The 25984-nt window shown below is 39.4% G+C and overlaps 1 protein-coding gene and 1 long non-coding RNA gene across 11 annotated transcripts in view; one reads left to right on the top strand and one right to left on the bottom strand.

Annotated features, from left to right (window-relative positions):
• LOC144194060 (uncharacterized) overlaps nucleotides 1–25984 on the top strand; it is a 134277-nt gene that overhangs the window by 22315 nt on the left and 85978 nt on the right. For all 9 annotated transcript variants that reach the window (XR_013325828.1, XR_013325827.1, XR_013325823.1 and 6 more), the window contains exons 3-6: nucleotides 1850–1985; nucleotides 18807–18903; nucleotides 20051–20154; nucleotides 20809–20967. This is a non-coding gene — a long non-coding RNA (uncharacterized LOC144194060). The remainder of the gene's footprint in view (nucleotides 1–1849; nucleotides 1986–18806; nucleotides 18904–20050; nucleotides 20155–20808; nucleotides 20968–25984) is intronic.
• On the bottom strand, nucleotides 269–25984 carry lmo1 (LIM domain only 1). 2 transcript variants are annotated; one of them, XM_077712833.1, is made up of 5 exons: nucleotides 25343–25984; nucleotides 13844–13903; nucleotides 10277–10490; nucleotides 3343–3468; nucleotides 269–783 (listed from the first exon to the last, which is right to left on the bottom strand). In XM_077712833.1, the coding sequence occupies exons 1-5, from the start codon at nucleotides 25362–25364 to the stop codon at nucleotides 678–680; spliced, it is 528 nt and encodes a 175-aa protein (XP_077568959.1). In that variant the 5' UTR covers nucleotides 25365–25984; the 3' UTR covers nucleotides 269–677. The 2 variants fall into 2 exon arrangements, with proteins under 2 accessions (XP_077568959.1, XP_077568960.1); XM_077712834.1 differs by lacking the exon at nucleotides 13844–13903 and having other exon boundaries at nucleotides 25343–25983.

Genomic DNA, 25984 nt, shown 5'->3' with positions numbered 1-25984 from the left:
ATAAAATATTAGTCCATTTTCAACAGTTTATCTAATTCCATCAGAGCTCTGTAAAATGTAACAAAACCGGTTTTGTTGCATCATGAAATCAAGAAGTACTTCAAATATAATTTTCTCTCGCAAGGTTTTTTTTTCTTCTTTTTTTTTCTTTTTTTTTTTTCTTTTTTAAACCATTGCCGTTTTGGAGACACGATTACAATTCAATCAAATGAAGGGTTCCCTCTCCGACAACTTTGGTTTTGGTACAAGAGGAAAAAAAAAGTCACTATGAACATTTAAGAATCTTTAATTCACACTAGTAATAAAATTGCATTACATTTCATAAAATAAATGTTCCAGTTTATATATACAGAGAAAACAGACTGTACATACCCTCCAATGAACCATATCTAAAAGAAAACAAACCGGTAACCGATTTCACAAAACATACAAGCAATGTAGCTAAGCAGGCACAACTGTACATCAACATTTGTAACTGCTCAGTGTTGGGGTGAGGGAAGAAAGGGGCAAAAAGTTGAACATCTACAATATGGTCCTCAGGAACTAATAAAGGGGTCTTAAAAAGTATTGCAGGCAAGCAGACAGACGCTTGCCTTTTTCCAAGTGCAGGAGAACATCCGTGGTGTTGCGCAACTTGCGCGTGGAGCTGATTGTCGCTGCCACGGTACAAGGCTCCACTATTGGACCTGCGACTCAAAGCTCCCGTTCAGCTGACCCTCTTCATAGTCCATTTGACACAAAATCATGTTGTTTTTGAGGAAAAACTTGTCGCCCACACAAAACCTGTTGAAAGAGATAAACACAAGATGATTATTGCCCACGCTGTGACTAAGTGATGTGCGTGTGTGTGTGTGTGTGTGTGTGTGTGTGTGTGTGTGTGTGTGTATAGCCAACTCGAAATCAACTTGTGTGTTGAAATGTTCCCTTTAAATAACAATCCTGAAATAATCATGGCTGGCTTGCAATAGGATGATTAGCATCTCTTTCATCGTCATGCCAACAGTAAGTGGCAAATATATAATTGGTGGAAAAAAATCTTTTATGACGAGGCTTCGGGTCTAACAGTACTGTTTCAAAGACCTTATACAAATGAAAACAAAAAGAAGTAATTGTTGGTCAATTATTATTTAATTGTATTCAAAATTGTTGAGAAAAGCACAATCAACTGTCACTGAAAGTAATTCAACACTTAGTGGTGTACTTTAGTGTAAGCAATAAGAGACAATTAATGTTCACTTCATTTTTGAATGTCCCTTTTTCCACCCTTAACGATATAACACATAGAGAAAAATAATCCATCAAAAGCCACCTTTCAAGAATAAAATGATATTAAAAATGAAATTTATATTAGTTTAGTTTTTTTAACACTAAATGACTCTTCATAATGAATGTGATAATTTGAAAACTGTAATATTCTATATGTATACTGTATATGACAACAACTGTACCAATACTTATTATCATCATCATCATTATTTGGTGGTAAACAGTCATTTTCCATCAAAAAAGGTTAGGATGCATGTGTTTGATTGCACTTACTCTGGGTAGTATCTAGCATTATTTTATTCAAATCTTGACATTTATAATTCAAAGACTGAGTAAATTTCCTTCAGTGACAAATAAACAATGTAAGTGCTCACAATGTGACAGAGTCACAAGCTGGCACCTTACGCAGGACAGTATTTATGATCATTTTAGTGCCATTCCTCTCTAAATCTGCGGCTAAAATGTTAAGACATGTTTGTCAAAACACATTTGAAAAAATATTGCTTTTATTCGTCTGAAAATTCTGAAAGTGAATGCTGAAATGAACCTTGACATCAAAGCTATGCGTTTCCTTTATCTGCAGTACTTTGAGAGATAAAAAGAAAGAGACATGGCTGAAAGAAGATACAGACCAATGCCTTGTTTATCCACTTTGCCCAATGATGGAAAACAACCGACTAAATTTCTGCCAAGACAAACACTCTTCTGATCTTCAACATGTAAGTAGAACATTTACATTGGTTCTATGTCATACATAGTTTGGATAGATAGATGTATATGTTAAAACTATTTGGTGGTCTTTTAACTTTCTAGATGGTGTACCACATATCCAACTGAACTGTGATTAACAAAGGAAAAAAACGGAAAATCCATTTTAACATTTTACTGTTTGAAGAAAATTGATTTTATTCATATTACCCTAAAAGAGTACATTGTTCCATTTTGCACTTTAAAATTAACTAGTGAAAAAAAAGCCTGTTGAGATAATTAATATGATTTTAATTTGATACATCAATTCTTCATGAATGTGTTACCTGAAGTATTTAAATGTTTGATAAAAGACCAAAAAACAAAGTGAATAAAAACTGATAAAAGGAATAATCCGGATTTAGGGTGGCTTGGCTTTTAAATGTCTTATCAAAATAAGGGTTAAAAATGATGGCTAAGGACTTTTGAATCACAAACATATCACTATTTCAGGCTATTTTCTTGTACTTTTTAATCTTGAGTTTCCTCCAAATTAAAGGAGAAAAACGCAACTACAGTAATTCACCAATATGTTTGCCATATTGGAAAGCTCATCAAAAGCCCAATTTGCAAAGCTGAAACTCAAATAGTTTGCTCACATCCATATATATGACACAGTGCACCCTTTTGGAGACAATGATGTCAAGGGAAGCAAAGGTATAGTAGAAAATAGGTTGGCTTTCAATGCGTGCCCATGCTGTTGAAACAGTCATTACTGTCCCAGGTGACACGTTGTCTGCCAAGTGAGAGAGGAGAGAGAGTACTGTCATAATTCCTTTACAGCAGGTGTTCACTATGGTAACTGAATGTGTCCCGCACAAGGTTAATGGGCTTGTGCTGTGCAAAAGAACAGGGTCACGGCACCCCTGACAAGCATGCAAAGGACATTCTGCTCCCAGACTGTTGCTATTACCAGCAGTATTCTAATGGGGAAAACCAAATATTTGGATATGTCATATTATTTGTACAGGCTTTGTGTTCACTTCAATTTGATGCTTGTTTTGTGACTGAGGAAAAAAAAATCATCTTTCACACCAATGCCATGCAGGGAGCAAAGTGCTAATGCCGCTGTGCCCTTGCAATTAGATTTACAGATCTCGCTGCAAACTGCTGTCAGTGTGTGAGAAGAAAAATAATTAGCAGACCATTACAGACACAATGCGCTAACCTTTAATTTTACAACAGACTCTCACTACGGCTCGTGTGAGTGTGGCTTGCGCAAAAACAAACCACACAGTCAACTGCGTTGCACACAAGTGATTTTGGCACCTTCTGATGTTGAAAAGCTATTGGCCGTCTTTTTTTGTGTGTGTGATGTCTCTTGCTTACCTCTGGTTACAAAGCTGACAGGCAAAACAGTCCAAATGGTAAACATTATCTCTGGCTCTCATCACCATCTCAAAGGCTGGGATCAGTTTACTGCAAGCTGCACAGTTTCCCGTAGTACCGAAGAGCCTGCAAGACAGAGAGCACACTCACAGATTTACCTTGATGGCATATATAAGTGCCAAGATAATTTATTGACAGAAAGCTGGGAAAAAAAGGTTTAATTTCCCAATAGGAAAATGGGGTAGAATGGCAATATGTTGCATGAAATCCACACTTTTTTCTTCCCGGTGGCGCTCGGTGTAGGAGTTAATGAGAGAAACAAACATCGATCTTAATTCTTGCCTAATGATCTAATTAAACTGATCACATGGCTTTAATCGCCTTCAAAGCATACTGTATATCCCTTGCACGATGCAAAAACAACAAAAACAAGTCTGAGGTAAATCATTTGGGCTGCTCAAATTGTTTTTCTTCTCTCAAATGAAAACAAACTAATGTGTCTATCTACAAGCAAAGCCAGCTGGGTTATGTACAAATGTCTTTGTTCTATAATGAAGTTGCAAGTTCAAACGATTTTTTTTTCATGATTGCACACCCTTTGCTTTCTTTTTTGGGGTCTTATTTTGAGGAAAAAAAACATAAATGAGTAAAATATATCATTTGGACTCTCAAATGTATGTATTTTCTATCCTCAATACTTAATAGATTGCCTTCATCAGTGTATAATATTATTACCAAGAAAAACAATATCAATAATAGGCAGTAGTTAAATAATCTTGATATATGATACTTTATTGATTTAATTGTGACGTGTAGGTTCAGAGATAGCCAGTAGTGGGCTAGTGGTCGTAGTTCTTTTTGGACTTGTTATTAGCATTTATAGTTTCATATCATTAATAAGGGAAATGACTGCTTTATAGCCTTTCAGGAGGCATTTTAACGTCCACATCAAGGTATTCTCTCTAAATTTGTTGGGCCAAGAGTGATAAGTCAAATGTTAATGTGTTCTTGTCAATGTTCCTCTCATTCAGCTGCTATCACCTTGTTAAAGAAAACATCCATCCAACAAGCCCAACTAAGCTCTAATTAGAGGCCATTGGTCCAGAGGAGTTGCAGGAAAGAAATACGAAAAAAAAGGCTGTTATGTTAACACGGGGGGTTTCATTGGGTGTAAAACAGAAATATTGTGGCAATAATCTGGCCTTAAAGTAGAGTTTACCACACTATGTAATGCACAGAAGAGTTATGAAAGGGTCTTTCTACTTCCTGTTAAGAACATTTTGGACACACGTGTAGATTTATAAAGACAACTATAGATGAGAATTTGAAATTTGGAAGTACTGCAAGGCTGTATCTAAAAAAAAAAAGACTAGGTCTCTACAATGTGTGACTTAAATAGTATGTAACCTTATTAATACATGTATTCAGTAAAATCTACAAGTTCAATGACGGTACTTTATATATGTTCTTCTGAATAACCTGACTGGTTTTACATCAAGGATCTACTTCATCCCCGCTAAGCTGATCTGCCTCTCGACTTTATTTGCTATATGCAGACAAATACTCAGCCCATTTGATTCTCTCCCCAACAACAAATTGGCAGGCAAAACATATGAAATTGTGCTGATGTTACTGTGTGTGCAGTTTCCCACTAGTAAATGATGAGTCCGGGTTATAACATCAGCAGAGGTTCACGGCCCAATTGGGCTTTTTTTTCCTGCTAAGAGGAGATAAGAGCTGGAGAGATTCATTCAAACACATTTACATTCGGGTGACGCTAAAAAGCTACAAGAGTTGAACCCAAAAAAAAAAAAAAAAAAAATGCTTGTGTGCTCAAGTGTAGCCTGATGGGAAACTACACAGTAACCACAATGGCGTGTCAAACAGGGTGCTCCAAAGTGTGGATGTTAGTTGAGATATAAATTGACTATGAATAAGAATTGATCTTAAAAGTGTCTAAATGAAGAAATCTTTACCTTATGAATGCAGGGATATTACTCTGATTAAAAATCTATAGATGACAAATGAGGATTTAGCTCATCAAGTTGATTTTTGAGATCCTGACTACAACAACGGCAATTCACAAAATGTACTTGCGTTGTAACCGTTGATAAACATTTCAGGAACATAATTTGTTCCCACCCTATAACCTGATTGATTTCCTCATCTACTGTGATGTAATACCTTACATCATTCCTTGGGGCTCTTGGGGGTGTGCCGACAAGTACACTACATACCCCTCAAGTAAGGCCTCCGATCTCTCTGATTGGTTGTTTTGTGGTAATCCTTTTTTTTTCATCCAAATTGACTACTAGGTTATTTATTATTTGACATATTTGTGCCATACTTATCTCTTTGTCGTGTGATGTGATGTATTTTATTCACTATTTCATGCTATATTTTAATTGGTCCTCTTTTTATAGTGATAAGTTGTTAAGGTAATATAAAGACTAAATGAAAACTAAATTAAAGCACACTGTTTAGTGCAAACTCTGCCAACCCAATTTTGTTTACCTCCAAAACAAGTGCATTTAATGTGGAAAACACTACTTTAGAGCTCATGAGTATATTGAGTAATATTCTTCAAGGTGACTTTAACTTCAAGTAGTTATTTTCTGCTAAAAGGAGGAGTTGTGGAATGCAAACACTTGCATTGTTTTTAGTAGATTGAACTATTGTAATGGTATATTTACAGTTCTTAACCAAAAAATCAATCAGGACGGTGCTATACAGAATGATTCTGCAAGAGTCCTTGTGAATACAAGGAAACTGGGCTATATTCCACTATTTAGGATATTGTTACACTGGATTCCTATGAGTCAAAAAATAAGACTATAAAAAAATTCTGCTGTTCTTCAAATTACTTAATAGCCTTGGACTCATATAAATACTTGATTTGCTTGACCCCTACAAAGCATCTAAATCCTATAATAAATTGGCCTTGACTTGCCTATATTTGTGTTTTTATTCGAATAGTAAAGGGTCATGAAGATAAGGCAGATTATTCCAGATGGAACCATCATTACCATCAGTTTGTGCATCAATTTTAATGTTCATTATCTTGGAAACATTTTCCTCTTTCTGTTAATTATGCTGCCATTTTGATAAGTGGATGACTATTAAGTCCTCTCTTATATATGAAATGGGAGATTAAATTAATTCAGAGCAGATGATCAAATCACGACTAGATTGTCAAGCCTCTGGTGGAGTCATATGATACGGAGCCCTTGACACAAATGAAACACCTAATTAATATGCTATCTTTTTGTGATAATAATATGGCCTAAAAAGGTATTATATTTGTGAACTATTTGGAGGGCGGTGAGGCACATTGACATAAATGTGTGTATGTGTATGTCGAAGATTCCGGGAATGCATGAGTGCATTCAATAAGCCACTAATGCCACTGAAGGACAATCACAGATGGAGCTCCTATAATAATTAATGGGAGCATGGCAGAGTTCCAAAGCGTGGGAAACAACCAAATTGTGTTTGATCCACCCGCTTGTTTTTAATGCAGTGCAGAAGGGTAATTCAGTGCACAGATTTGGCTTCATTACTGCAGGTGAGGGACGCCTTCATCTTACTTCAGAGTAGAGGAAGCAAAGAGAAAGAGGGGACAGACGGCGTCAACACAATCGGCAATACACATAAGGCAATGTTTTTAATAGAAGCTAGTCAAGCATTACCGGCTATTCGTTGTTGTTTCATTATGAAGAGCAGACACTCCTGACCAACACGGGAGCAAGAAAGCTTTCTTTTGAAAAAATCCATAATTTGCCATTAAGAATGCCTGATTTTATTCATCGTTTTCCATTTTAAGCCCCATCTCTGACCTCAACATGTTGCCTGTCTAATGCGTGCAAAAGTGTTTCATTTTTCTTCCACTTTGCCAGCGAGGCACTCATGATGTCCTTTCAGCCGCTATATTTTTACACAGTATACTGAGAGCTTCATAATTTTTCCCTTCACTTCTTCATTTTCCCATTTATTACTGCTTCGTACGTACCATCTGTCCCTTCTGAGGGCAACATGGGGTCTTAGTCGAGCTCTCACTGCATCTTAAAAGCATTAACTGAGGGTGGGACCTGATGGATGGTAATAGTCTATCCTAGCGTTACGTCACTAAGCGTCTCTGGAGTGAGCTGTGGGCTCCTTGTGGGTCAGGACAAAAGCTGAGATGGAAGCAAAATGTCACCAGGGTCCCCGAGTGGGCTTCAGTAGTATATTTTAAACCAAGATGAGTCATTTAAACGTTTTTTTCACTGTTAACTAATTCACTGCATTGACAATTGTAGTAAACTTCTAGAGGAAATTGCTGATTTGATGAAAACCACATCTGTTAATTACTAGAGATGTGTATATATTTGTACATATATGTATATAAGTGTACCTATATGTGTACATATATGTGTACATATGTGTATATATGTATATGTATGTATATGTACATATACATACATATACATATATCACAACTATTCAGTGGTTCAAATGATCTAAAATGCTGGCTAAATAGGTCTAAAATGTTTTGAAGTGAATCAATTAATGTGACCTATGACCTACATGTTCATTTATATTTAAAAAAACGTTTCAAGAGAAGTGAAAAACTAAAATTAGATGGGGTTGCACAAGTGTGTGCACCCTCTCGTAATTGGAATGTGGATAAATTCAGAATGTATGAATGTGATTCAATTTCCTGTTAAATGCGAGTCAACATGCACCTGTCAACATTCAAATTGATTTTGATAAACCCAAAATAATGTTTAGATTTTTAATTGGCGTTTTCTTGACATTTTCCTGTGTTTTCATCAGGTGCCTGGAGGTTCTGTGTTATGACTGGTTATTTGCAAATGTTCATAATTCATTTTACCTTGACTACGGCCACAGTTTGAGCTGGAAAAAAATACCCCTGTTCTAGATGTTCCCTCCACCATGTTTCACGAAAAACATTGTTTTATTCATTCTTCATTTGTTTATTTTTATGACAGACATACCTTTAGAATTATTGTATGTCCCATTCAAATGAGCTATATTCCCTACGTACGTATTTGAGAGATTGTGTTTTTTAGGTAATGTTTTGAAATGATTAATCTTGGTCTCATTAAAAATAAAATCCCAGGCCTAGCATTTGAATAGTATATTTTTATTTATTTAAGTATAACCGCCGCAAGTAGTAGTGATTTGGAATGATAAGTACAGTAGGAGCATATTGCTCTAAATCAGAATAACGAACCAATTAGAAGGTAGGTCGAATGTATCATTGAGTGATTGGACAGACAAGTGGGCATAAGGGGAATTGGTGAATAGGGGAGGACAGTGCATTGCAGGCGAGGGGGATCAAGAAGAGGTAGAGCTGGGGAGGGTGAGGGGTGCAAGGGCACTGGCATCTCTAAGTCAGCCTCTGGGGGATTCCCTCTTGGATAAGTGGTCTGATCTCATTGGGAATGTGACTTAACGCTCAGGAAATGGTCATGTTTAATTTAACCAGCAGATGGTAGGGGCATCTGAAGACTGTATATGTGTGTATGTGGCAGGAGTGGAGACAAAGACTGGTGAAGCCACAAGGCCACCTTGAGGTTACTCTTAGCTCACTTGACATGACATCCGCCGCACACTCGTTCATGTAAACAGAAAAAAAAACATTAAAAAAAAGAACTTGGAACAATGTTTGCCAAAATGGGAAACATTAATTGAGGTAGTCATCTGTTTGTTGCAATCACGTCATATCCAGGAAAGTGTTTGAAACGCAAAACAACTTTTCTTTTAAACAGCATTGGAGTGATGTTCTTGCTTTTAGTATGTAAAGTAGATCAAACTCTGTTAACTCATTGGTAGCACCGAAACCCGTGCCCCCTCTCAGGCTTTTAATCAGACATACTATACTTATTAGCTATTTTTCATCAATGTCAATCTGCTGAACACCTTCTGTATTCTGCTGCTGTTACTGGGCAATACAAATTTTGTTTTCAGGTTCAGTTACTTTGATACAGAGAATGGGAATGTTAATGTGTTCCTAAGCTGAACAGTTTTAATGTGTCCCATGAAAGTTTGGTGTACGTACTCGTGTGTGTTTTTTTTTTTTTTACTCAGAGAAAGCAACTGTGTCAGATTAAAATCTACATTTGAAAGTTGATGAGAAAATAGCAGATTAGCTGTTACTTTGTCTATTCAAACCTTCATAAGATATTATTTTTTGAGTAAGATGAAGTCAAAAATATGCGATTTGGGTCATGGTAAGCTGTGGTCAGAATGTAGTCTTGGTCATTTAGCACTGGTAATCATGTTAGTGTTGTTTTATCTCAGCTTTTAAGCATTAAGACTGGTCTTTTTGAGTGTTGTGGCTCCAAAAGAACCAGAATAAAATGATTATGAAAACTGGATTCTAAGTTCAAAACAATCCCTCTGCAAAAGAACGATAAGAAAACCTTAAACAGACTTGATACTAAAATAAGGTTGTGACTGCGTGAAGTAAAACTAATATCCTGGGATTTTTGTACGGCTGTGACCCCAATCTTTTTGGGGAGTGATTACGTTAGAAAAAGGCAACAGGAAAAAAATAGCAGAAGTTAACAAACATCATGTTGTTTTTAAAAATAGTTTTTGAGCTTATTTTGTTGTTATTGCTTTTCTAAAAGGTAATGTTTTTTTTACAGGGAGATGGAATACTGTTGTCAAAGAAGTTCAGATAGAGTATTAAGAAGCCAGTCCTGCATTTAAACTGCCCCCGCTTACAGTTGTTTTGTGCTAAAAGGACTTGAAAACATTGACAAAGTTGCGAGTGCTCCTATAAATCTAAAATAAACACCTGCGACCCTCTGCTAAAAGCAAAATAAAACCTTTGTGACTTTTTCATGTAGCGTGTGAATGTGCCATAATGTTGTCTTTTGTGTTTGCGGCCGACTGTGGTAAAGTGATTGTGTGTGATTCTTGCCTCAGGTAGTCCCGGCGACACAGGATGAGGTTGGCTTTCGTATAAAGGGTGGAGCCCACCTCCCCAAGGCGGCAGTCGCAGCAGGCACATTTGAGACAGTCCTCATGCCAGTATTTGTCCAGGGCCTTGAGTAGGTAGCGGTCTTTAATCTTGCGATTGCAGCCAGCGCACCCCTTCTGTTTCCCTTTGGGCTGGACGGAGAGCATCGGCACACCTAGAGTGATAAGGAGACAAACAGCCACGTGTGATTTACGGCCGCGGGAACCCGTGTGACTTTTCATGTTCTCTTTTTGATAAGCCGGCTAGCTCTGTAGGTGCCTGAATGCGGGCTCACGTGCGGCCGCAGCACGCCGCCGACCTGCTTCATATGCATTGGAGGGAGCACTCCTCCATGTATAGTAGATAAACACACGGGTCACATTGGACTTACAAAACCCTTTCTTGATCGTTCCGCTCAGAACACGCCATAACACTCACGTGACATGATCACTTGCAACGGCCAAGTAGCGCAATACATTATACATCAAATCGGAGACCTCTTTTGCTTATTGTGGTACTTACAGCAGGCCGTGTAGTGCATTAGTTACCATTTCATCAAGCCCATTTCACTCAACTGTCCAGAGCTGTAAAAGCTCCTCATGGGCTTTGTTTGGTATAGATTAACATTAACCTTTTAAAAAGCCTCTGACCGCAAAACACGCTGCTAGCAGACCCAAGTGAGATATGTTATGGCCTAAGTGCCTTTTAGCATACACTCACTCTACTTCATATACACACACACACACACACACACACACAGGCGCAGCACTACAGTTTCTACACTTATCTGTGCTCATGCGCCTGCAATGAGCAGGCGCCCAAAGTTACCAAACTCGCAAATTGCCCCGGTGTCACGCAGACCCCCTTTAAGTGAGCCTTTTAGCCTCCGAAAGGACAAATAAAGTCCATTTAATAACTGTACTAAACACTAATAGTCTATGTGTGGCTGACATTTGTGTTCGTACTAAAAGCCCCCCTCAGGCCACCGCTGGTACCGAGGAAGGGGTGCACAGCTCCCCTCTGCAGCACTAACAGGTCTGCCACAGCTGAGAGCACCACACAACAGCTCTTAAGACACTCTCTCACACACTGAGCTATTGATCCGTCTAAAAGAACACACAGTGGACGCCACTTGCCACTCTCTTTCAAAACACCCCCCTAACAAAAAAAAACAAATAAATTGAACACACAGAGAACGGGCTGAAGAGTGGCTGGGCGGCGGGGCGCTGCCAGAATTTGGCGTGTGCGAGTATCCAACTCTTAAAGCCCAGACATGTCACATCGAGTTTTGTGTGAAATGTCACGTTTTCATGCTTGTGAGATAAGTGAAGGAGAGCAAATGTCTAGTGTTTGACTAATACGCGGCCAGTATGTTTGATTTGGTCCTCGTGCTATTTGTGCTTGATGCCCAGTTTTAAACTCGCCTCCGCTTTGCACACTGTTTCTCTCTGCTTGTCATGTTTGCCCTTCAAAGAATTTTTTTTTTCTGTATTGAGCAGCAGTGCACTCTTAAGGTTAGGTCTTTCTCGTAAACACAGAGTACATAAAGATGTACAGCAAAAACGGGGCACTTGAAGACACGTCGAGGAATTATTTGCACATTTTAATTGCACAAGTAGAAAAGTGGAAATTAGGTGTGTTTGGACATAGGAGAATTTTTCTTAAGTAAATCCTCCATTTTACTTTTTTGATAGGAAATATTATTCTATTAAATAGTCAAAGTCCTAGTGCACATATAAAAGTTGAACAAAAACTTTTGGGCAATCATCTTCCTTCCCCTATGGCTCGTCTCTTCCACAGAAAATATAGGCTGTGCAAAGGCCTATTTTATTTTAAATCTAGATTTTCTTTGACAATTTGTGGTCTTATGTTCGTTTTCAAATACTACAGAAAGCCTTTACGTGCGTTAAATTTAAGTTTTAATTTCTGCTATTTCCTGAAAGAAGTGAAGAGCAGTCCTTAACTCAAATAACCTTCAAGATTTGAAAGCTGGATGAATAGCCCATGGGATTAAAAACCAAAAGGAAACTGTTGTCTGTGCATGTTGGTTAATATTTCAAAGATTTCTCAATTATACTTGCATTCGTCTGAATTCAATGTGAACCATGTCTCATTAGTCATTAGGCTTTATACGTCAGGACGTGGTCTGGTTGCGTTACAACATCTTATTCCTTTATTAGATGTGAGGCTAATTGGTAGGCTATACTCCTGCAGTAGGCTCCATCAATTAGAGTACAGCCTTTCCTCTATCCACTATCTTCTAAATAGACCACTTGAAGTTGCCAGATTATGATCACAAAAAGCCCGCTCTTAATACCAATGTTAAGTGTAAATGAAGCTAAAAAGCTTCAAATTCAAGCCGCAGTGTCTGAGGGCAGACTCTTCTACCTGCATTTCATGGCTTGTTAGGGGAGATCTCTGCAGGTATGCCAACCATCCTTCTCTGACAGCCTTCAACTAGAACTACACAGCAGTCATAATGAGGAGAGAGCAAATGACTGTGCGCGCACCTGCTTCGGAGTCTTTTGAAAGAGAAAACATTTAAGTCCCTTGGGGATTACAAAACTTTTAATTTTCCTTTCATGACAACTAATTAGGAATTCTATTCAAAATCGTTTCTTTAAATAAGATAACTAATTATACAAAAAGGTCTTTCTTCCAGCACCAGAGAACTCCTCCTAATTGGTTTAGACCACCATATTCTCCTTACACATTGCACGTGTGTTTTACATCCTGCTTGAAAAGGCCAACGCTTCCAAAGATTAACCTTGGAATGGCGGGATTGTGTCTTCACTGGATGTGTGTCTGCTCACTTTGAAAGGACACACCAACACCGTATTTAGCATTTTCAGTCAGTCACGCATTCATTTTCTCTAGATTCGAGGCCTTGTTATGTTGCAAACTTGATGCACAGTTCAGTTTGTTACTCTTAGTTCTGCCTCCTGTTTTTATTGTTTAATTATGTAATTCCACTATCGACAACTAGATGGTTTACACTATAGAAAAGCAGTCAAAATAGAGTATTTCTTTTTAAATTTTTTGTTGTTGTAATTTTATGACGGCCTCAATGATAGGTTGATTCATTGTATATACTCTGTGAATCTTTGTGTATAGTATTCTTATTTATTGAAATGGCCATTTAAGCTATTGCAAAAACTGCGTTTCATCATTGTTTAAGACAACTGAGAAAGAAACAGTCGAAACACTATGTAAAATACTCAAATTATTGCAAGGGGATTCTGCGACCTAACCTCTGTGGCGGAATTAAATTGCTGCACGCAGTATGCTAAAAAAAAACAGTAAACCTGATACGGCTAATCTTACAGATGCTACATTAAGTACACAAACAATTCCAATGTTGATCGAGAGAAAAAAAACGATTGTACCATTGCAGTCGGCCGAAAACAATGATCCATTTGACTGAATGGAACAGTGCAAACTCTCTAAACATATTGACATAACAGGGAAATGATTTGTATCATATGAAAGATCTTTCAATTTTCTTAAAGCCGAGAGACATTTTCTTACCGCTGTCAACACACTTGGGTGTCAACTTGGGTGGAACAGAACCTCCCCATGGCACCATCCCTAGGTGAAAAACAACGTAATAAATAAGCAGCCAGTTAAAAGATGGAGAAAATTAAATGACCAAACATTGGCAGTTGTAGTCACAATAAGTACAATGTGTGTCACAAACATTCCAGGACTGGAATAATTGAAGATATCTCGTATTGATACTGCGACACTAATTGGTCGTTCCCAATTTTTTATCACCAAGCCTTCATTCAACCTAAAAATATTCTCCCATGTTCTTCAGGAACATCGTTTGTTTCTAATAACTTCGAAAAACAGCTTCTCCTCATTAAGCCCATGTGCTTGGCAAAGGTGGGTGGAGTTATCCACAAACACAACTCTTGCCTGTTCATGCACTGACTGAAGAAGAATATGTAGCACCATCTTTTTGTAAATGGGCATGGATCTTGTTAAAAAAGAACAAAATCTGTAGATTGGACCCAAATTATTTTGAAACACCAGTTCTGGAATATTGCTGACACACCCCGTATGCATTTTCATTCTCACACGAGATACATTTTACCCATCCACGCAGAGACAGAACTTATCCGTCCTCAGAAGGAATTAAAATACTATTAGAAGTGTGTGCAAAGGCCTGTCATGCCTCTCTTCTCCCATCCATCCACTTCCTTTAAGATCATATCTTTTCAACATTATGTACTGTAACTTTTTCTTTTCCAAGCAGTCTGTCAGAGCATGTATTTTCCATTACGGCGATAGCATCCGATTTTCTGTGTTACCCTATTTAGACTTTACAGCTATCACCTCATCACAGAACATTTTTTGGTATTTTAAAGGATTTAGAAGAAAATGCGTACCACGAAGCCATCAATGGAAAACAGAGAAAAAGGAAAGTAAAATTAGCTTACCTATGCTACAAGATGTCCAATAGTGCTTATGATTAATATTTAAGAAATAAATAAAACAAAAAGAATAAAAAAAAAAAAACATTAAAAAAAACAAGGCTGCCTGCTGGACGATTGGTTTCTGTGTCGGCCTCACAGTTCTCAGATCGAGGGTTCGATCCCAGGTCGGTCCTCACTGTGTGGAGTTGGAATGTTCTCCCTTGGCTTATGTGTTTTTTCTCCAGGTACTCCGGGTTCCTCCCACATCCCAAAAATATGCATGTAGGCTGGTTGAACAATCAAAAATTGGCCCTAGCTTTCATTTGTTGTCCGTGTCCTTTTGCCCTGCGATTTACTGGCGACCACTTCAGGGTGTCCATTCCGTGGTACCCAAAGTCAACTGGGATAGGCTGCATTGACCCTTATGAGGATAACCATACCAGAAAATTATATGTATAATTTTTCCGTGTGTGTGTGCATATCTGGTCAATGAGAGACAAAGCAACATTTTGTATGCAGAAATATGCAAATATTTCACATCTTAATGATGACCAAACTGATAAGTAAATTGGCCAGTGTAATTGCTGAATAATTTACGGTTAATTAGCTTTTTTTGATTAACTAATCAATCATTTGCAGCCCTCCTTTTACATGCCTCATTGTGCAGAGGGTACAAGTGAAAGGAAATGGATGCACACTCTTCAATATCCTCCTACACTTGATCCCAGTGGAACATCTGTTCTTTACGTCACTCAGCCCTAATAGCAGAGGGGACAGTTGCCTCTGATTGTCTGTTTTGTTAAAGCCCCTTTTTGATCAATTAAAAGCCACAATGTGAAGCGCCCTCTGCCAGTTCGCGGGGAGTTAAAAGATCTTGATGAGACTCACTCAGCCTTCCTGACACATGGGGAGGGTGGTGGTCTTTCAAGGAGGTGGAAGCTGGCCCCGGGTGGGCTTTCTCCCAGGGGCCTCTAATAATTCCTTGCCGCAGCTGCAGCAAATATGACCCACACACCATAGTGATGCTTTGGTAAATTAGAAGTTACAAAATGGGTGCAAACGGCTGAAACAAAATGCATTTGTCATCATTAAATCTCACATGCCAGAACTCAACGTACTATTCCTAAATTAGATGTCAAACAAACAGATTTGCCAGCATTGCACAACCATTCCGAGTGATGCATTTTATTCAGAAAGTTATTTATGTTAATTGCGAAATTACCCTGCCGATATTGCCACTCTTTTAGGAATGCAAGGCTACAGTTATTGAGTCTTTGAGGTTTTTGTCCTTGCAGTCAAAGGTGCGTCTATGGGACTTCACAGTCAAATTCATCTTTGGACTTTAATGTCTGTTCCTAGCGTTAATGGGGAGCTCATGCAGATGTCTTGCCATTGTGTCCATGAATCAGCCCCTTTCATTGGGCTTCTGTCATTGCTGTAATTGAGCCCATGGACACGTTTCTCTACTGCCAAGACAAAAACACAAGACATCTGTTAATAATATCTGCAGCAAAACACATGGCGCTTGAAAGCGGCCTGATGAGTGTGTTTGCGATGATAAGTCAAATAAAAGCGAACTGATTCACTGCATCACTGATTCATCTGTAGCTCTCATCAAATTAAGCTTTAATACAGTTAGTTTGATGTTATTAAAAATATTCAGTTTTGTTTCATGTGTAAAAAATTAGTTCATGTTTAGTTCATAGTAACTCTTTATTTGAATGCATTTTATGGCAGTGTCATCAAACTGTGGCAATCATGACATGAAATCTGAATTAATCAAGACAAGACACCTGTCCTGAACATGAATGAATGTCCATGACAAATGTCACAAAAGAGTCCTCACCCTTAACCTGAAACCCTACACGAAGATATTTAAAACAATGTCAAGTTTGGATCAAAAGTGTCGTAATTTACTAAATGACACTTAATGACTTTTTCCATAGACATTAATTCCTATTCATGACACGTACCACAATGTGATTATGACACTATTAAGACATAAGAAGCATTCACATAAAATCTGACTGATTGATGCCCCAACGGTCCTCTCCAATATGTACCAGTTCAGCGCCATACACTTTATAAGGTACATTTTATAAAACTTGGCTAGTACAAACATGTGCAAACACGTAAAGGCAATCTCACTAACATACACAATTAAATTAGACAAATGAATATTACATTTCAAACTTAGCATGTTTTTTTTCTCCTAACACAACCTTGTAAGAGCCCTCTATGTTACTGTATAGCACGGCTACATTTCCAGATGGTGCTGTATGAATGCAGGGGTCTGTGGGGTGATATCTGGGACTGTATGCATGCTATGATTACAACATAATTAACACCCACAGTAAGTGGGAGCGCGCAGACGGGGCTTTTGCGGATGAGGAGGGGACTGTTCATTAACAAGATGCACTCTCTCAAACTTTGCAGCTCGCTGTGGCTAATAAGCCCCGGTGAAACGGAGCCCAGCCGTCCCTCGCATTGACCCTGGCACTGCCTGGGATAAGGGAAGGTTTTGTCTCCTGGAATAATTGCTCTTTTCACATGTTACAAGTGTCCTGACCCCCACTGTCTGCAGCCACTTTTCCTACCATAATTACTCCTGATCCGCTCCAAATGAGTCAGCCGCATTAGGGCTGCAATAACACTGGCCCAGCTTCAAGCGCGGCATGGGGAGTCTCAGCAGAGCGGGCTGGAACAGGACTGCCTTTTCTCCCGGCCCACGGTCATTTCCATCACGTCAGAGGTGCATTTCTTACACTTGAAGTCAGCACGAAGGCCCTGGGCTCTTTTTCTAAGGCTTACAGGCGGCATTGTTAGCGCCTGGTCTTCACGACACACTGTGGTTTGGCTGCAAACTCCATCCCAATTAACGAGAAAAACTTCATTAGGGTGTTTTTCCACACTTTTCAGCCCCCTATTATTTTTAATTTATTCACATGGGGTTAATTAAGAGAAATGTATCACATAGATATGCAACAGCTTTCTAATTAAATTCATTGCTGCTTTTTAACACATGAAACTGGCAGTTGTTAAATTATAACAGAAGGGGACTTGTTCCTTTGTCCGTCGAAGAGGGAGATTATGGCTAGGCAAGGTAAGCTGTCAGGAAGTAAGAGTGAGAGAGTGCAAGATGGCATGAGAAGAAGCTGAGAAAGGGAAGAAGGGGTGGAAAATATTTACTGTGTGTGGCTTTAAAAATGATGATTTTAGTGGTTCAAAATCCAAATTGGATGCGACCTTGCAAATAAATGTGCTGATTTTGGCACACAGTGCTCCGCTTCAGAAACTTTTTTAAATACACGACTGTTTTGAGTTGGAGCATAGTCACAAAAAGTAATTCAGCTCATTTATCTTTGTACAAAAATGTGTAGTTAACAGATATGGTCAAATATGTGTTTTGTCAAATTAGTCAGGGAATCTTTCTTATACTTTGTTATCAAATCTTTTAAAAGTTGAGAGCAAAATAACTAGGGCCAAACACTTTTAGTCCACAGTACACAACCATTTAATGATGAATTAAATTGATTTCTTCCAAAGTTTGTGTCCCTCATGTGGTCAGATGGCAGTGTTAAAAACCCTCCACACTTCCCAGCATTTACTGTACACTTATTATTGCCAAGGAAATGCTAGGAGACAGGTGTGTCATTCAGTGTCTACAGTGTGTCAAAAATGGGTTGGGGATAAGGAACATTGCACCACATTGCACTGACGGAGGCACTCTAATTCTGAATAATGCAGATTGCCCACAGGGGGCAGTTATTTTACTGCATGGGCCTCTAAGATCATTCAAACACATTGTTGCACAGCTGATGGGGTAAATGAGAATTAGGGGGATGTTCATGGAGATAAAGGTGACATCGACTTGAATGGAAGTAAGTCACCTCTAAGTGATGACCTTGTCAGAAATGTGTACTCGCTGACTGGAATATTATGTATGATTTTTAATTTTATCGGGATATAAGAAATATTTCAGTTCAGATTCCACTTCATGCCACTGCCACTACATGGCAGAAGCAAACTTCACAACATCTGGCCAACAACAATTGACATTGGTTTCCTTGCAGTGGAAGGACAAAATCAATTGATGGTGCCATTAAGCTGCTTGGTCAACCACGAATTGACCCCCCAGAAGATGGAGAACAAAGAAGGACGATACATTAGGTACATTTTTGTTTTGTGCTTGCATGTTTCCATTTTTGAAGATGTTAACACAATGAATTCTTATATGTGATTTCTAATGATGTAACATTTTAAAAATGTCGATGTTTTGAGGTCTTCTAAAGTGATTAACTGCATGTCATTCCATTAATTTCCACTTGAATGCATCAATTTGGTAGTGTTGGAAAGACAGGTAAGTATGGAATCGGATCCAATCTCGTGATCATATTTAATCTTTTTTATCCTCCAAAAATAGCTGTGTTGGATGATAATAACGATACTATGTAATGGATCAGTACAACACTAGTTCAGAAATGTTCTTAGCTGTAAACATGGAGGTTGAAATTCTTCATTTCAAGTACAGATGTCTTTTGGGTGGTCAGTTGCATAGAAATTAGTTGTAGCAAATATAATGCGTTTAGCGTTAGATTAAAGCACCAACTTCAATATCCGAACCGTGGTCGGGTCAAAACATACACCTTAATCACCATTTTTAATTTGATATTTGAGATTTGATTTAGTGAAGGTCATCCTAGGAGAGATTACTTCTCAGCATGTTTGTTTTTATGAGCCAACGCACCCTCGGGTGTTGTATTTACCAGGAAGATGGCTGTATAATTTAATAAAAGTAGAATCCCTCCCTGTTCGTTACTTCAATTCTCATTAAAAATAATCTTTGCTATGTGCCAATCTTGATTTTAATAAATGTAGGCGAGATTTTTGTTTGTCAAAAGATTCATGTAACTGTGGTTCGAAGTAGTAAATAAACTACAAGGATGACGATCGTAGTGGAGGAAGGAATTCATCTGAATTTCATGTAAGCATGTGAGTTCAGGTTTAAGCTTTATGTGGTTTGAAATGCACTGAAATCATCCCAAAAATTATTTTAGAGCTGTAACACATGTAAATGAGCAGTGTGAATAAATAGCCTTTGGACGAATGATGACAGTCTAAATAGATGTTTGGGAATTTAGAGCTCAAGCAACTAACAAAATAATTATCAATATAAACAGTATTGAAAAGCAGTAACATTGCTCAGTGTTTTTTTTTTTTACACTAAGAAACAATGGATGACTCAGGCCATTTTATAGAGGAATTTTCTGATTTCACAAGGTCAACATTCTTCTAAGTATGTCCGTGTTTGTTTCAGCCCAAACTGGAATACATCTGGCACCCACGGCAGGCTTTAATTGTGCTTTAAAAGTAACGACTCATTTCCTCCTGTCAACAACCTCCACCAATTCCACATAGAAGGTGATATAATGTTTGTTCGGGTGTGAGATTACACACACACAGCTCCGCATATTTCGATTAAAACTTCGAGGAACTATGCGGCCAAGCCAAGAGAGAAACCATTACAGTTGGGGCCTTGAGACACAAGTTTAATTAGTTCCATCATAACAGTCGTAGACTCCCAACACAAAACATTCATATCAAATCAGTTTTCCCCATTGAACTCCTCTGAAATTCAATTAATCAATTCCAGACCCCGATCCCTCCCAAAAAAGGGAAAAATAACACCTACTGTATATTATTGTGCTGAGAATGCAAAATATTTAACTGCTTGTGCATACTGATTTGCAATCCTCATTCAATGCTACTTTATTGTGCTATTCATTTTAGTTGATACATGTTGCCTTGTGTTGTTTTTTTTAATATCCTGTTTTATTTTGGTGGGTTCCTGGGTTTCCCTGTATTCACTATGGCAGACTTGTCACTCCTAATCACCTGAGTGTCCACACCTATGTTTGATTGTCCATTGTCCTTGTCATTTGCCAGTGTGTCGCCTTTGTTGAAGGCCACTGTGGGAAGTAACATTACCATGAGGATACTTGCCTTATGTTTTAATTTGTTGTCCTGGCAGTAGATGATTTTTGAAACCAGGTGTGTTTTTGTTGTTTCCTGCAGCTGGCCTGGGACCACCAACCAGTCCAATAAACTTTTCTACACGACCTGCTTCTCACCCCAAGTCTCGTGCATTGGAAACTAACTGCATGTTCCCCCTTGTGACTCCAGTGTGATATTTTGTCAGACACAAACAGAGGAGAGAGTACCTTTACTTCAAATGTAAGTAATTATTACATTTCATTATATACAAAGCTGATCTGGAGGACATTCCGAGTGCAATGCTATCCGATTTTCCACAGTTTGTGTTGAAATAAGTGTTGGTTCTAACTTTGCTATGATGGTTGCTAACTGGCAGTATCTTGATGTTGTTTTGCATTGATTCCTGGTATTAAGCAAACCAGATTTACCTGAAACAGAATTTATTTTTATTTTTTTTTAATGTGACCATCAACCTCAATGGAAATAGATTGTTTGAAAAAATGTTTTGCCCCACCATAGTGTTAGGAGTGGTCTTATTTGAAGGTTTTGTTTGAATGTCAGTGCATATTGTCAGGGTGTTGGCTTGGTTTCTTGTAAAACTCCTCAGTAGGACCACTTGTATCTCAAGGTAAGTGCATCCAGTCTTGCCCTGCCTGTGTGGGAATTCCAATGTCAACGGCTCTTTAATGTATATCAGCCAAGCTTTAGGACAGCCATGGAATATCATTGTTTGCATTTTTTTCTTTATTACCCACTCTTTTTCTCAAACTCTACTGTATAATTTATCACATGCATATTTTGTTATGGTGCGAGTGGTTAGCGCGTCGGCCTCACAGCTTTGAGGTCCTGGGTTCAAACCCAGGTCATATCCATCTGTGTGGAGTTTGCATGTTCTCCCTGGGCCAGTGTGGGTTTCTTCTGGGTACTCTGGTTTCCTCCCACATTCCAACAACATGCATGGTAGGCCGATTGGACATTCTAATTTGCCCTTAGGTATAGGTGTCAGTGTGCATGGTTGTCCGTCTCCTTGTGCCCTCCAATCGGCTAACCAGGGTTTAACTGGGATTGGCTCTAGCACCCCCACGACCCAAATGGCGATAAAGTGGTTCAGTAAATGAGATATTTTGTTGTGTTGATGTCTGGTATGTGCTTTGGCTGTTGGTGGAAGGGGGCGCTAAAGTGCAGTCACTCATCAAACAGCGTACAATATTGATAGAAAAGCTAGTCCGTGTCTAGCGAGTGCTCTTATTTACCCCTGTGCTTCTCAAACCTCATCCTGTCAGGACTTTTAAAGTACCCGTGTAATAAAAACGGTGGACATTGACAATATTAATTGCACAAAACAGAAGGTTGGACAATGGCCGCTGAAGGCCTCCAGGAGATCACGGGTCCCTCGGTACACTCTGATGACAGCAAGCTTAACATTGAGCCTGAGGCAATAATAAACTGGATGCTCTCACAGCTCAAGAGTGCATAATTGAGTTTTTGCATTTCGCTGATGAGTGCACCCGTTTGCATCTGAAGCGAGCGAGCGGGCGAGCGGGCGGGCGGGCTTTCTCACTCCCAAACACGTGTCTCAATTGAATCTCTAAATTCTTCTAAGATTGTGGGAAATGAATGATACACATCTCGCACACTTGAAAACGGAAAACAATCACAAGTGATGAGGATCAAGAGGTTTAATGGTGACAGAGGAAATTACCTCCCGCGAGAATCCAGCGGAATTAAACATAGTGCTCGCACAAGAGTGCACGTGTGATTTCTTGACAACAGCTTTAGGATATTAGTGGCAGTCAACAGTGCCGAATATAACTGACTTGCAAAGGCAATTGTGACATTGTTACACATCAGCCCATGCATGATTAAATGGGAAGTGTACCCTTTTTAAATGTCCACAGAAAATGAAAGAGTCAATGCGACGTGCTTTGTTGAATAGGGAACGCACTCCTGGTGACTTGTGTGTTTGTAATATTGTTCGGGCCCCACAGCTCACCAACTGTAATTTCAATATTTGAAATGGCCAAGTTTAATTTTGAAGTAAGAGCAAACCAATAAACTGAGAAAATGGCAAACACCAGCGAGCAAATTACATTTCTGTGGAAAAGTGAAAAGACTTAAGGAACATATAAAAGTAATCTTCAACTGGAAATTAGAAATCAACCCCGAGAAACCAAATAACAGAAAAGAAATATTACTGTCCACTTTCTGAATCAATATAACATCGCTACAAGACAGTATTACCATGGTAACACCGGTAAAGAATGAAGCAATTCTTATTATTTCAAAATAAAAATGTGAGCCTGAAGCCCAAGGTTTATTACAGAAGCTGACAGATCACCAGTCTGTGTTCATCTGAAGGATTGCTTTTCAATCACACGCTTTATGAGTGTACACATTTTCCAGGACAGTGTGATAAGGGAGCCGTAAATTAACCAGCGCCAGGGAACTAGAAACTTATCAGTCGCTGGAGGATTTGGCTTCTGCTTAAGGTCAGTGGGTGACAGGACGAATGAATATTTAGGCACGTGTGTACGTTGCGCACCTTCATAATCTATACGATGTTATACTGTTATTTCCCCATGCCTTGCTAAGGGGTCTTCTGCCGATCAGGGCAATTTAATCTATTCCAAGGTAGCGCTCCAATACACCGTTTCATTTTTTTCCCCTCGTTTGAAAACCACGTCGTAAAATGTAGTTTTTACTTGATGCCAAATTCGTGCAGAGTGAAACAAAAAGTTTAAGGACAGCCTCTTACCTAAAAAAAAACCAGAAGCTGTTTTACATTCAGGGCTATTAAAAATGTTATTGCTGCACTTAAGACTTAAACTATCAATGTCCTTCCAAAAACAGCTGGCATTTTTGTGTAGTCCTATTTGTAAATGCAGTTGTCCTCTGAAAAAACTAAACATACATTGTCAGTTAGTTTTTGAGCTTTTATAATAGTGAGTTGCAATTAGTGAACATATAGGGAAATGGCTGTCCCAGGGTGGGAAAACACTATAAAGGACTGGAGTTGTTGGGAGGTATTTTTCCCCTCAAATAAGTCAAAGTTCACATCTGTCAAGCTCGCACCCTCCCTCCACACCTCCATAGGAACAGCCAATGCGGAAAAACACACTTGTAATTATGGAATCATTAAAGACTCTCATTACTCGGTCACCCAAAACCCCCCCTTTTTCTCGCAGACGCTCCCCCCCTCCGTGCCAGCGCTGAGCGGATACATTAGTAGGGAAGGTTGAATTGACAAGGCTATAACTTTACAGCCAATAAACGTTAAGAGGCACCGTAATGAGGGAGACCGGCACTGTTGCCAACCGGGCCGAACTGCAGGAGGCAATGGCCGGGTCCAGCAAATAAAGGGTGAAGCTTTTAGGCAACCAGCAGCAGGTGATCTCAGCTTTTCTGCAAGTCCTAATGCTCCTAAAAGCCACTCTCGCTGGTTCTGTAATTGGGCATCAGTAGTTAATGTAGTATTGACTGCATTACATGCTCTTGTGCATCCTTTCCCACTAATGCCATTTGCATCACCTTGTACATTTACCATATTGCTTAGCCAATAACTGTTAAAAGCAATCTGGATCATGAATCATATAAGGAACTTTTAGCCAGACAGACATTCAAAGGATACTATTTACAGTTCAGTTAATTTGGGAACATTAGCGGCACAGCATTGATGTCGCCAGGGAGGCCAATTTATGTCTTTGTCGCAAAATGTGATGCACTGCTAAGAAACGGAAAATGTCCATTTTCAAACATAAATAATGGGTTGCAATGTCCCTATTACTCTTGGAGGAAAAAGGCGTCATGTGTACAAAAGCTTTTTTGGGGGAAAATAATGCAAATTGTTGAGCATTTGTGGCTCATCTCAGCAGGTGGTTAGACAAAAGAAGACTCTAAAAAAGTGACGACGGAAAGAAAACTTATAAGTTTGCGACCTCAAAGTGCTGGACTCCCTTCACGTCGACTAAACGGCCTCTGCTTGAATATTAAACGCGCGACACATTAACAGCTTTAATGCATTCACAGTACACTGAGCATCATTTAGACCTGTGGACCGGCATGTGATAAATGCATTGCACACCTCCGACGTCAGCTCGAATCCGAAATGGAACATCATTAGAGGGGGGGTTGATTTAAATTCAAATGAATGAGATTGCCTCGCCCATTAACCCAAATACATTGAAATGGATAAGTAATGCAAGTGGGCCTATTTGGATGGGGAAAGTGAGTCAAGGCTGAAGCGGCGTTATCCATAATTTGCAATCAAGTTAAAAGCACTCTGCTGTCATGTGCCATCCCAGGGAGGATGTCAGAGGCAGGCTCCCTCTTAACAACTTCAGCCAGGCAAAAAGCACTTAGCGGGAGACTTCAAGCTCTGCACATCAAGTGTAAATAAACACCCCGTTCTCTTTGTGCACCTTAACTTGGGATGCAACGACAGAGTGGAGACACGAGGATCACATTCAATTGAAGTAAAAACAAAAAACAAAACAATAAACAAAAAATGATAATTAAAAAACGGTCTGCCGATCACGAAATGAACTCGACTCTACACGTTTTTGGCAAAATGTCACTGGTCCAGTGTCCGAGTCTGAGAGGCTGGGATGGTACTCACCCTCTTCCTTGTCCAGCACCATGGTCCTGAGGAACGAGGAGTCCTTCCCCGGCCGATCCGTCCTTGGCTCCAGGAGGCTGCGCGGTGTAGCTTCTCACCAGGGAAATGTCTCGAGATGCGCCTGTGCTCGGCGAAACGAAACGAAAGCGCCCTTTTCTTCGTCTTCTTCTTCTTATTCTTCTTCTTCTAGAAATACGAACGATAATTACGAAGCCGAGTGTCTTGGCCGTGAACACGTCTCCACACTCAAGCTGCTCGCCCCCAATAAATAAGCCCAAAAGACGCTTTGAAAGACTTCCATACGAATAAAAGAGGTGCCGTCAAATCGGGACGAAAATGTGCCGGGCGATGCGCGCTAGAAGCCGGGGATGAGGCGCACGCCGAGTCGCTCCGATGCTCTCCTTATTTCTCTCTGTCTCTCTCTCTCTTTCTCACTCGCTCTCGCTCTTTCTATCTCTCTCTGCTCTCTGGGATGTTAATACGCTTCCCCTCTCGCTCTCATTTGCTCCGAGAAGACAACTACGTTCAAACAAATCCAATTGCAAATGTGACAAAGTGCTCCCGCCCGTGTGTGCCGGCGTCTGTGCGCGTCTGTGCGGATTTGTGCGCGTCTATGCGCGTCTGTGCGCGTCTGTGCGCGCC

Source organism: Stigmatopora nigra, chromosome 3 (genome assembly GCF_051989575.1).
Source record: "Stigmatopora nigra isolate UIUO_SnigA chromosome 3, RoL_Snig_1.1, whole genome shotgun sequence".
Lineage (NCBI taxonomy): Eukaryota > Metazoa > Chordata > Actinopteri > Syngnathiformes > Syngnathidae > Stigmatopora > Stigmatopora nigra.
The sequence above is the reverse complement of the archived record's forward strand: the minus strand, read 5'-3'. Positions and strand labels throughout refer to the sequence as shown.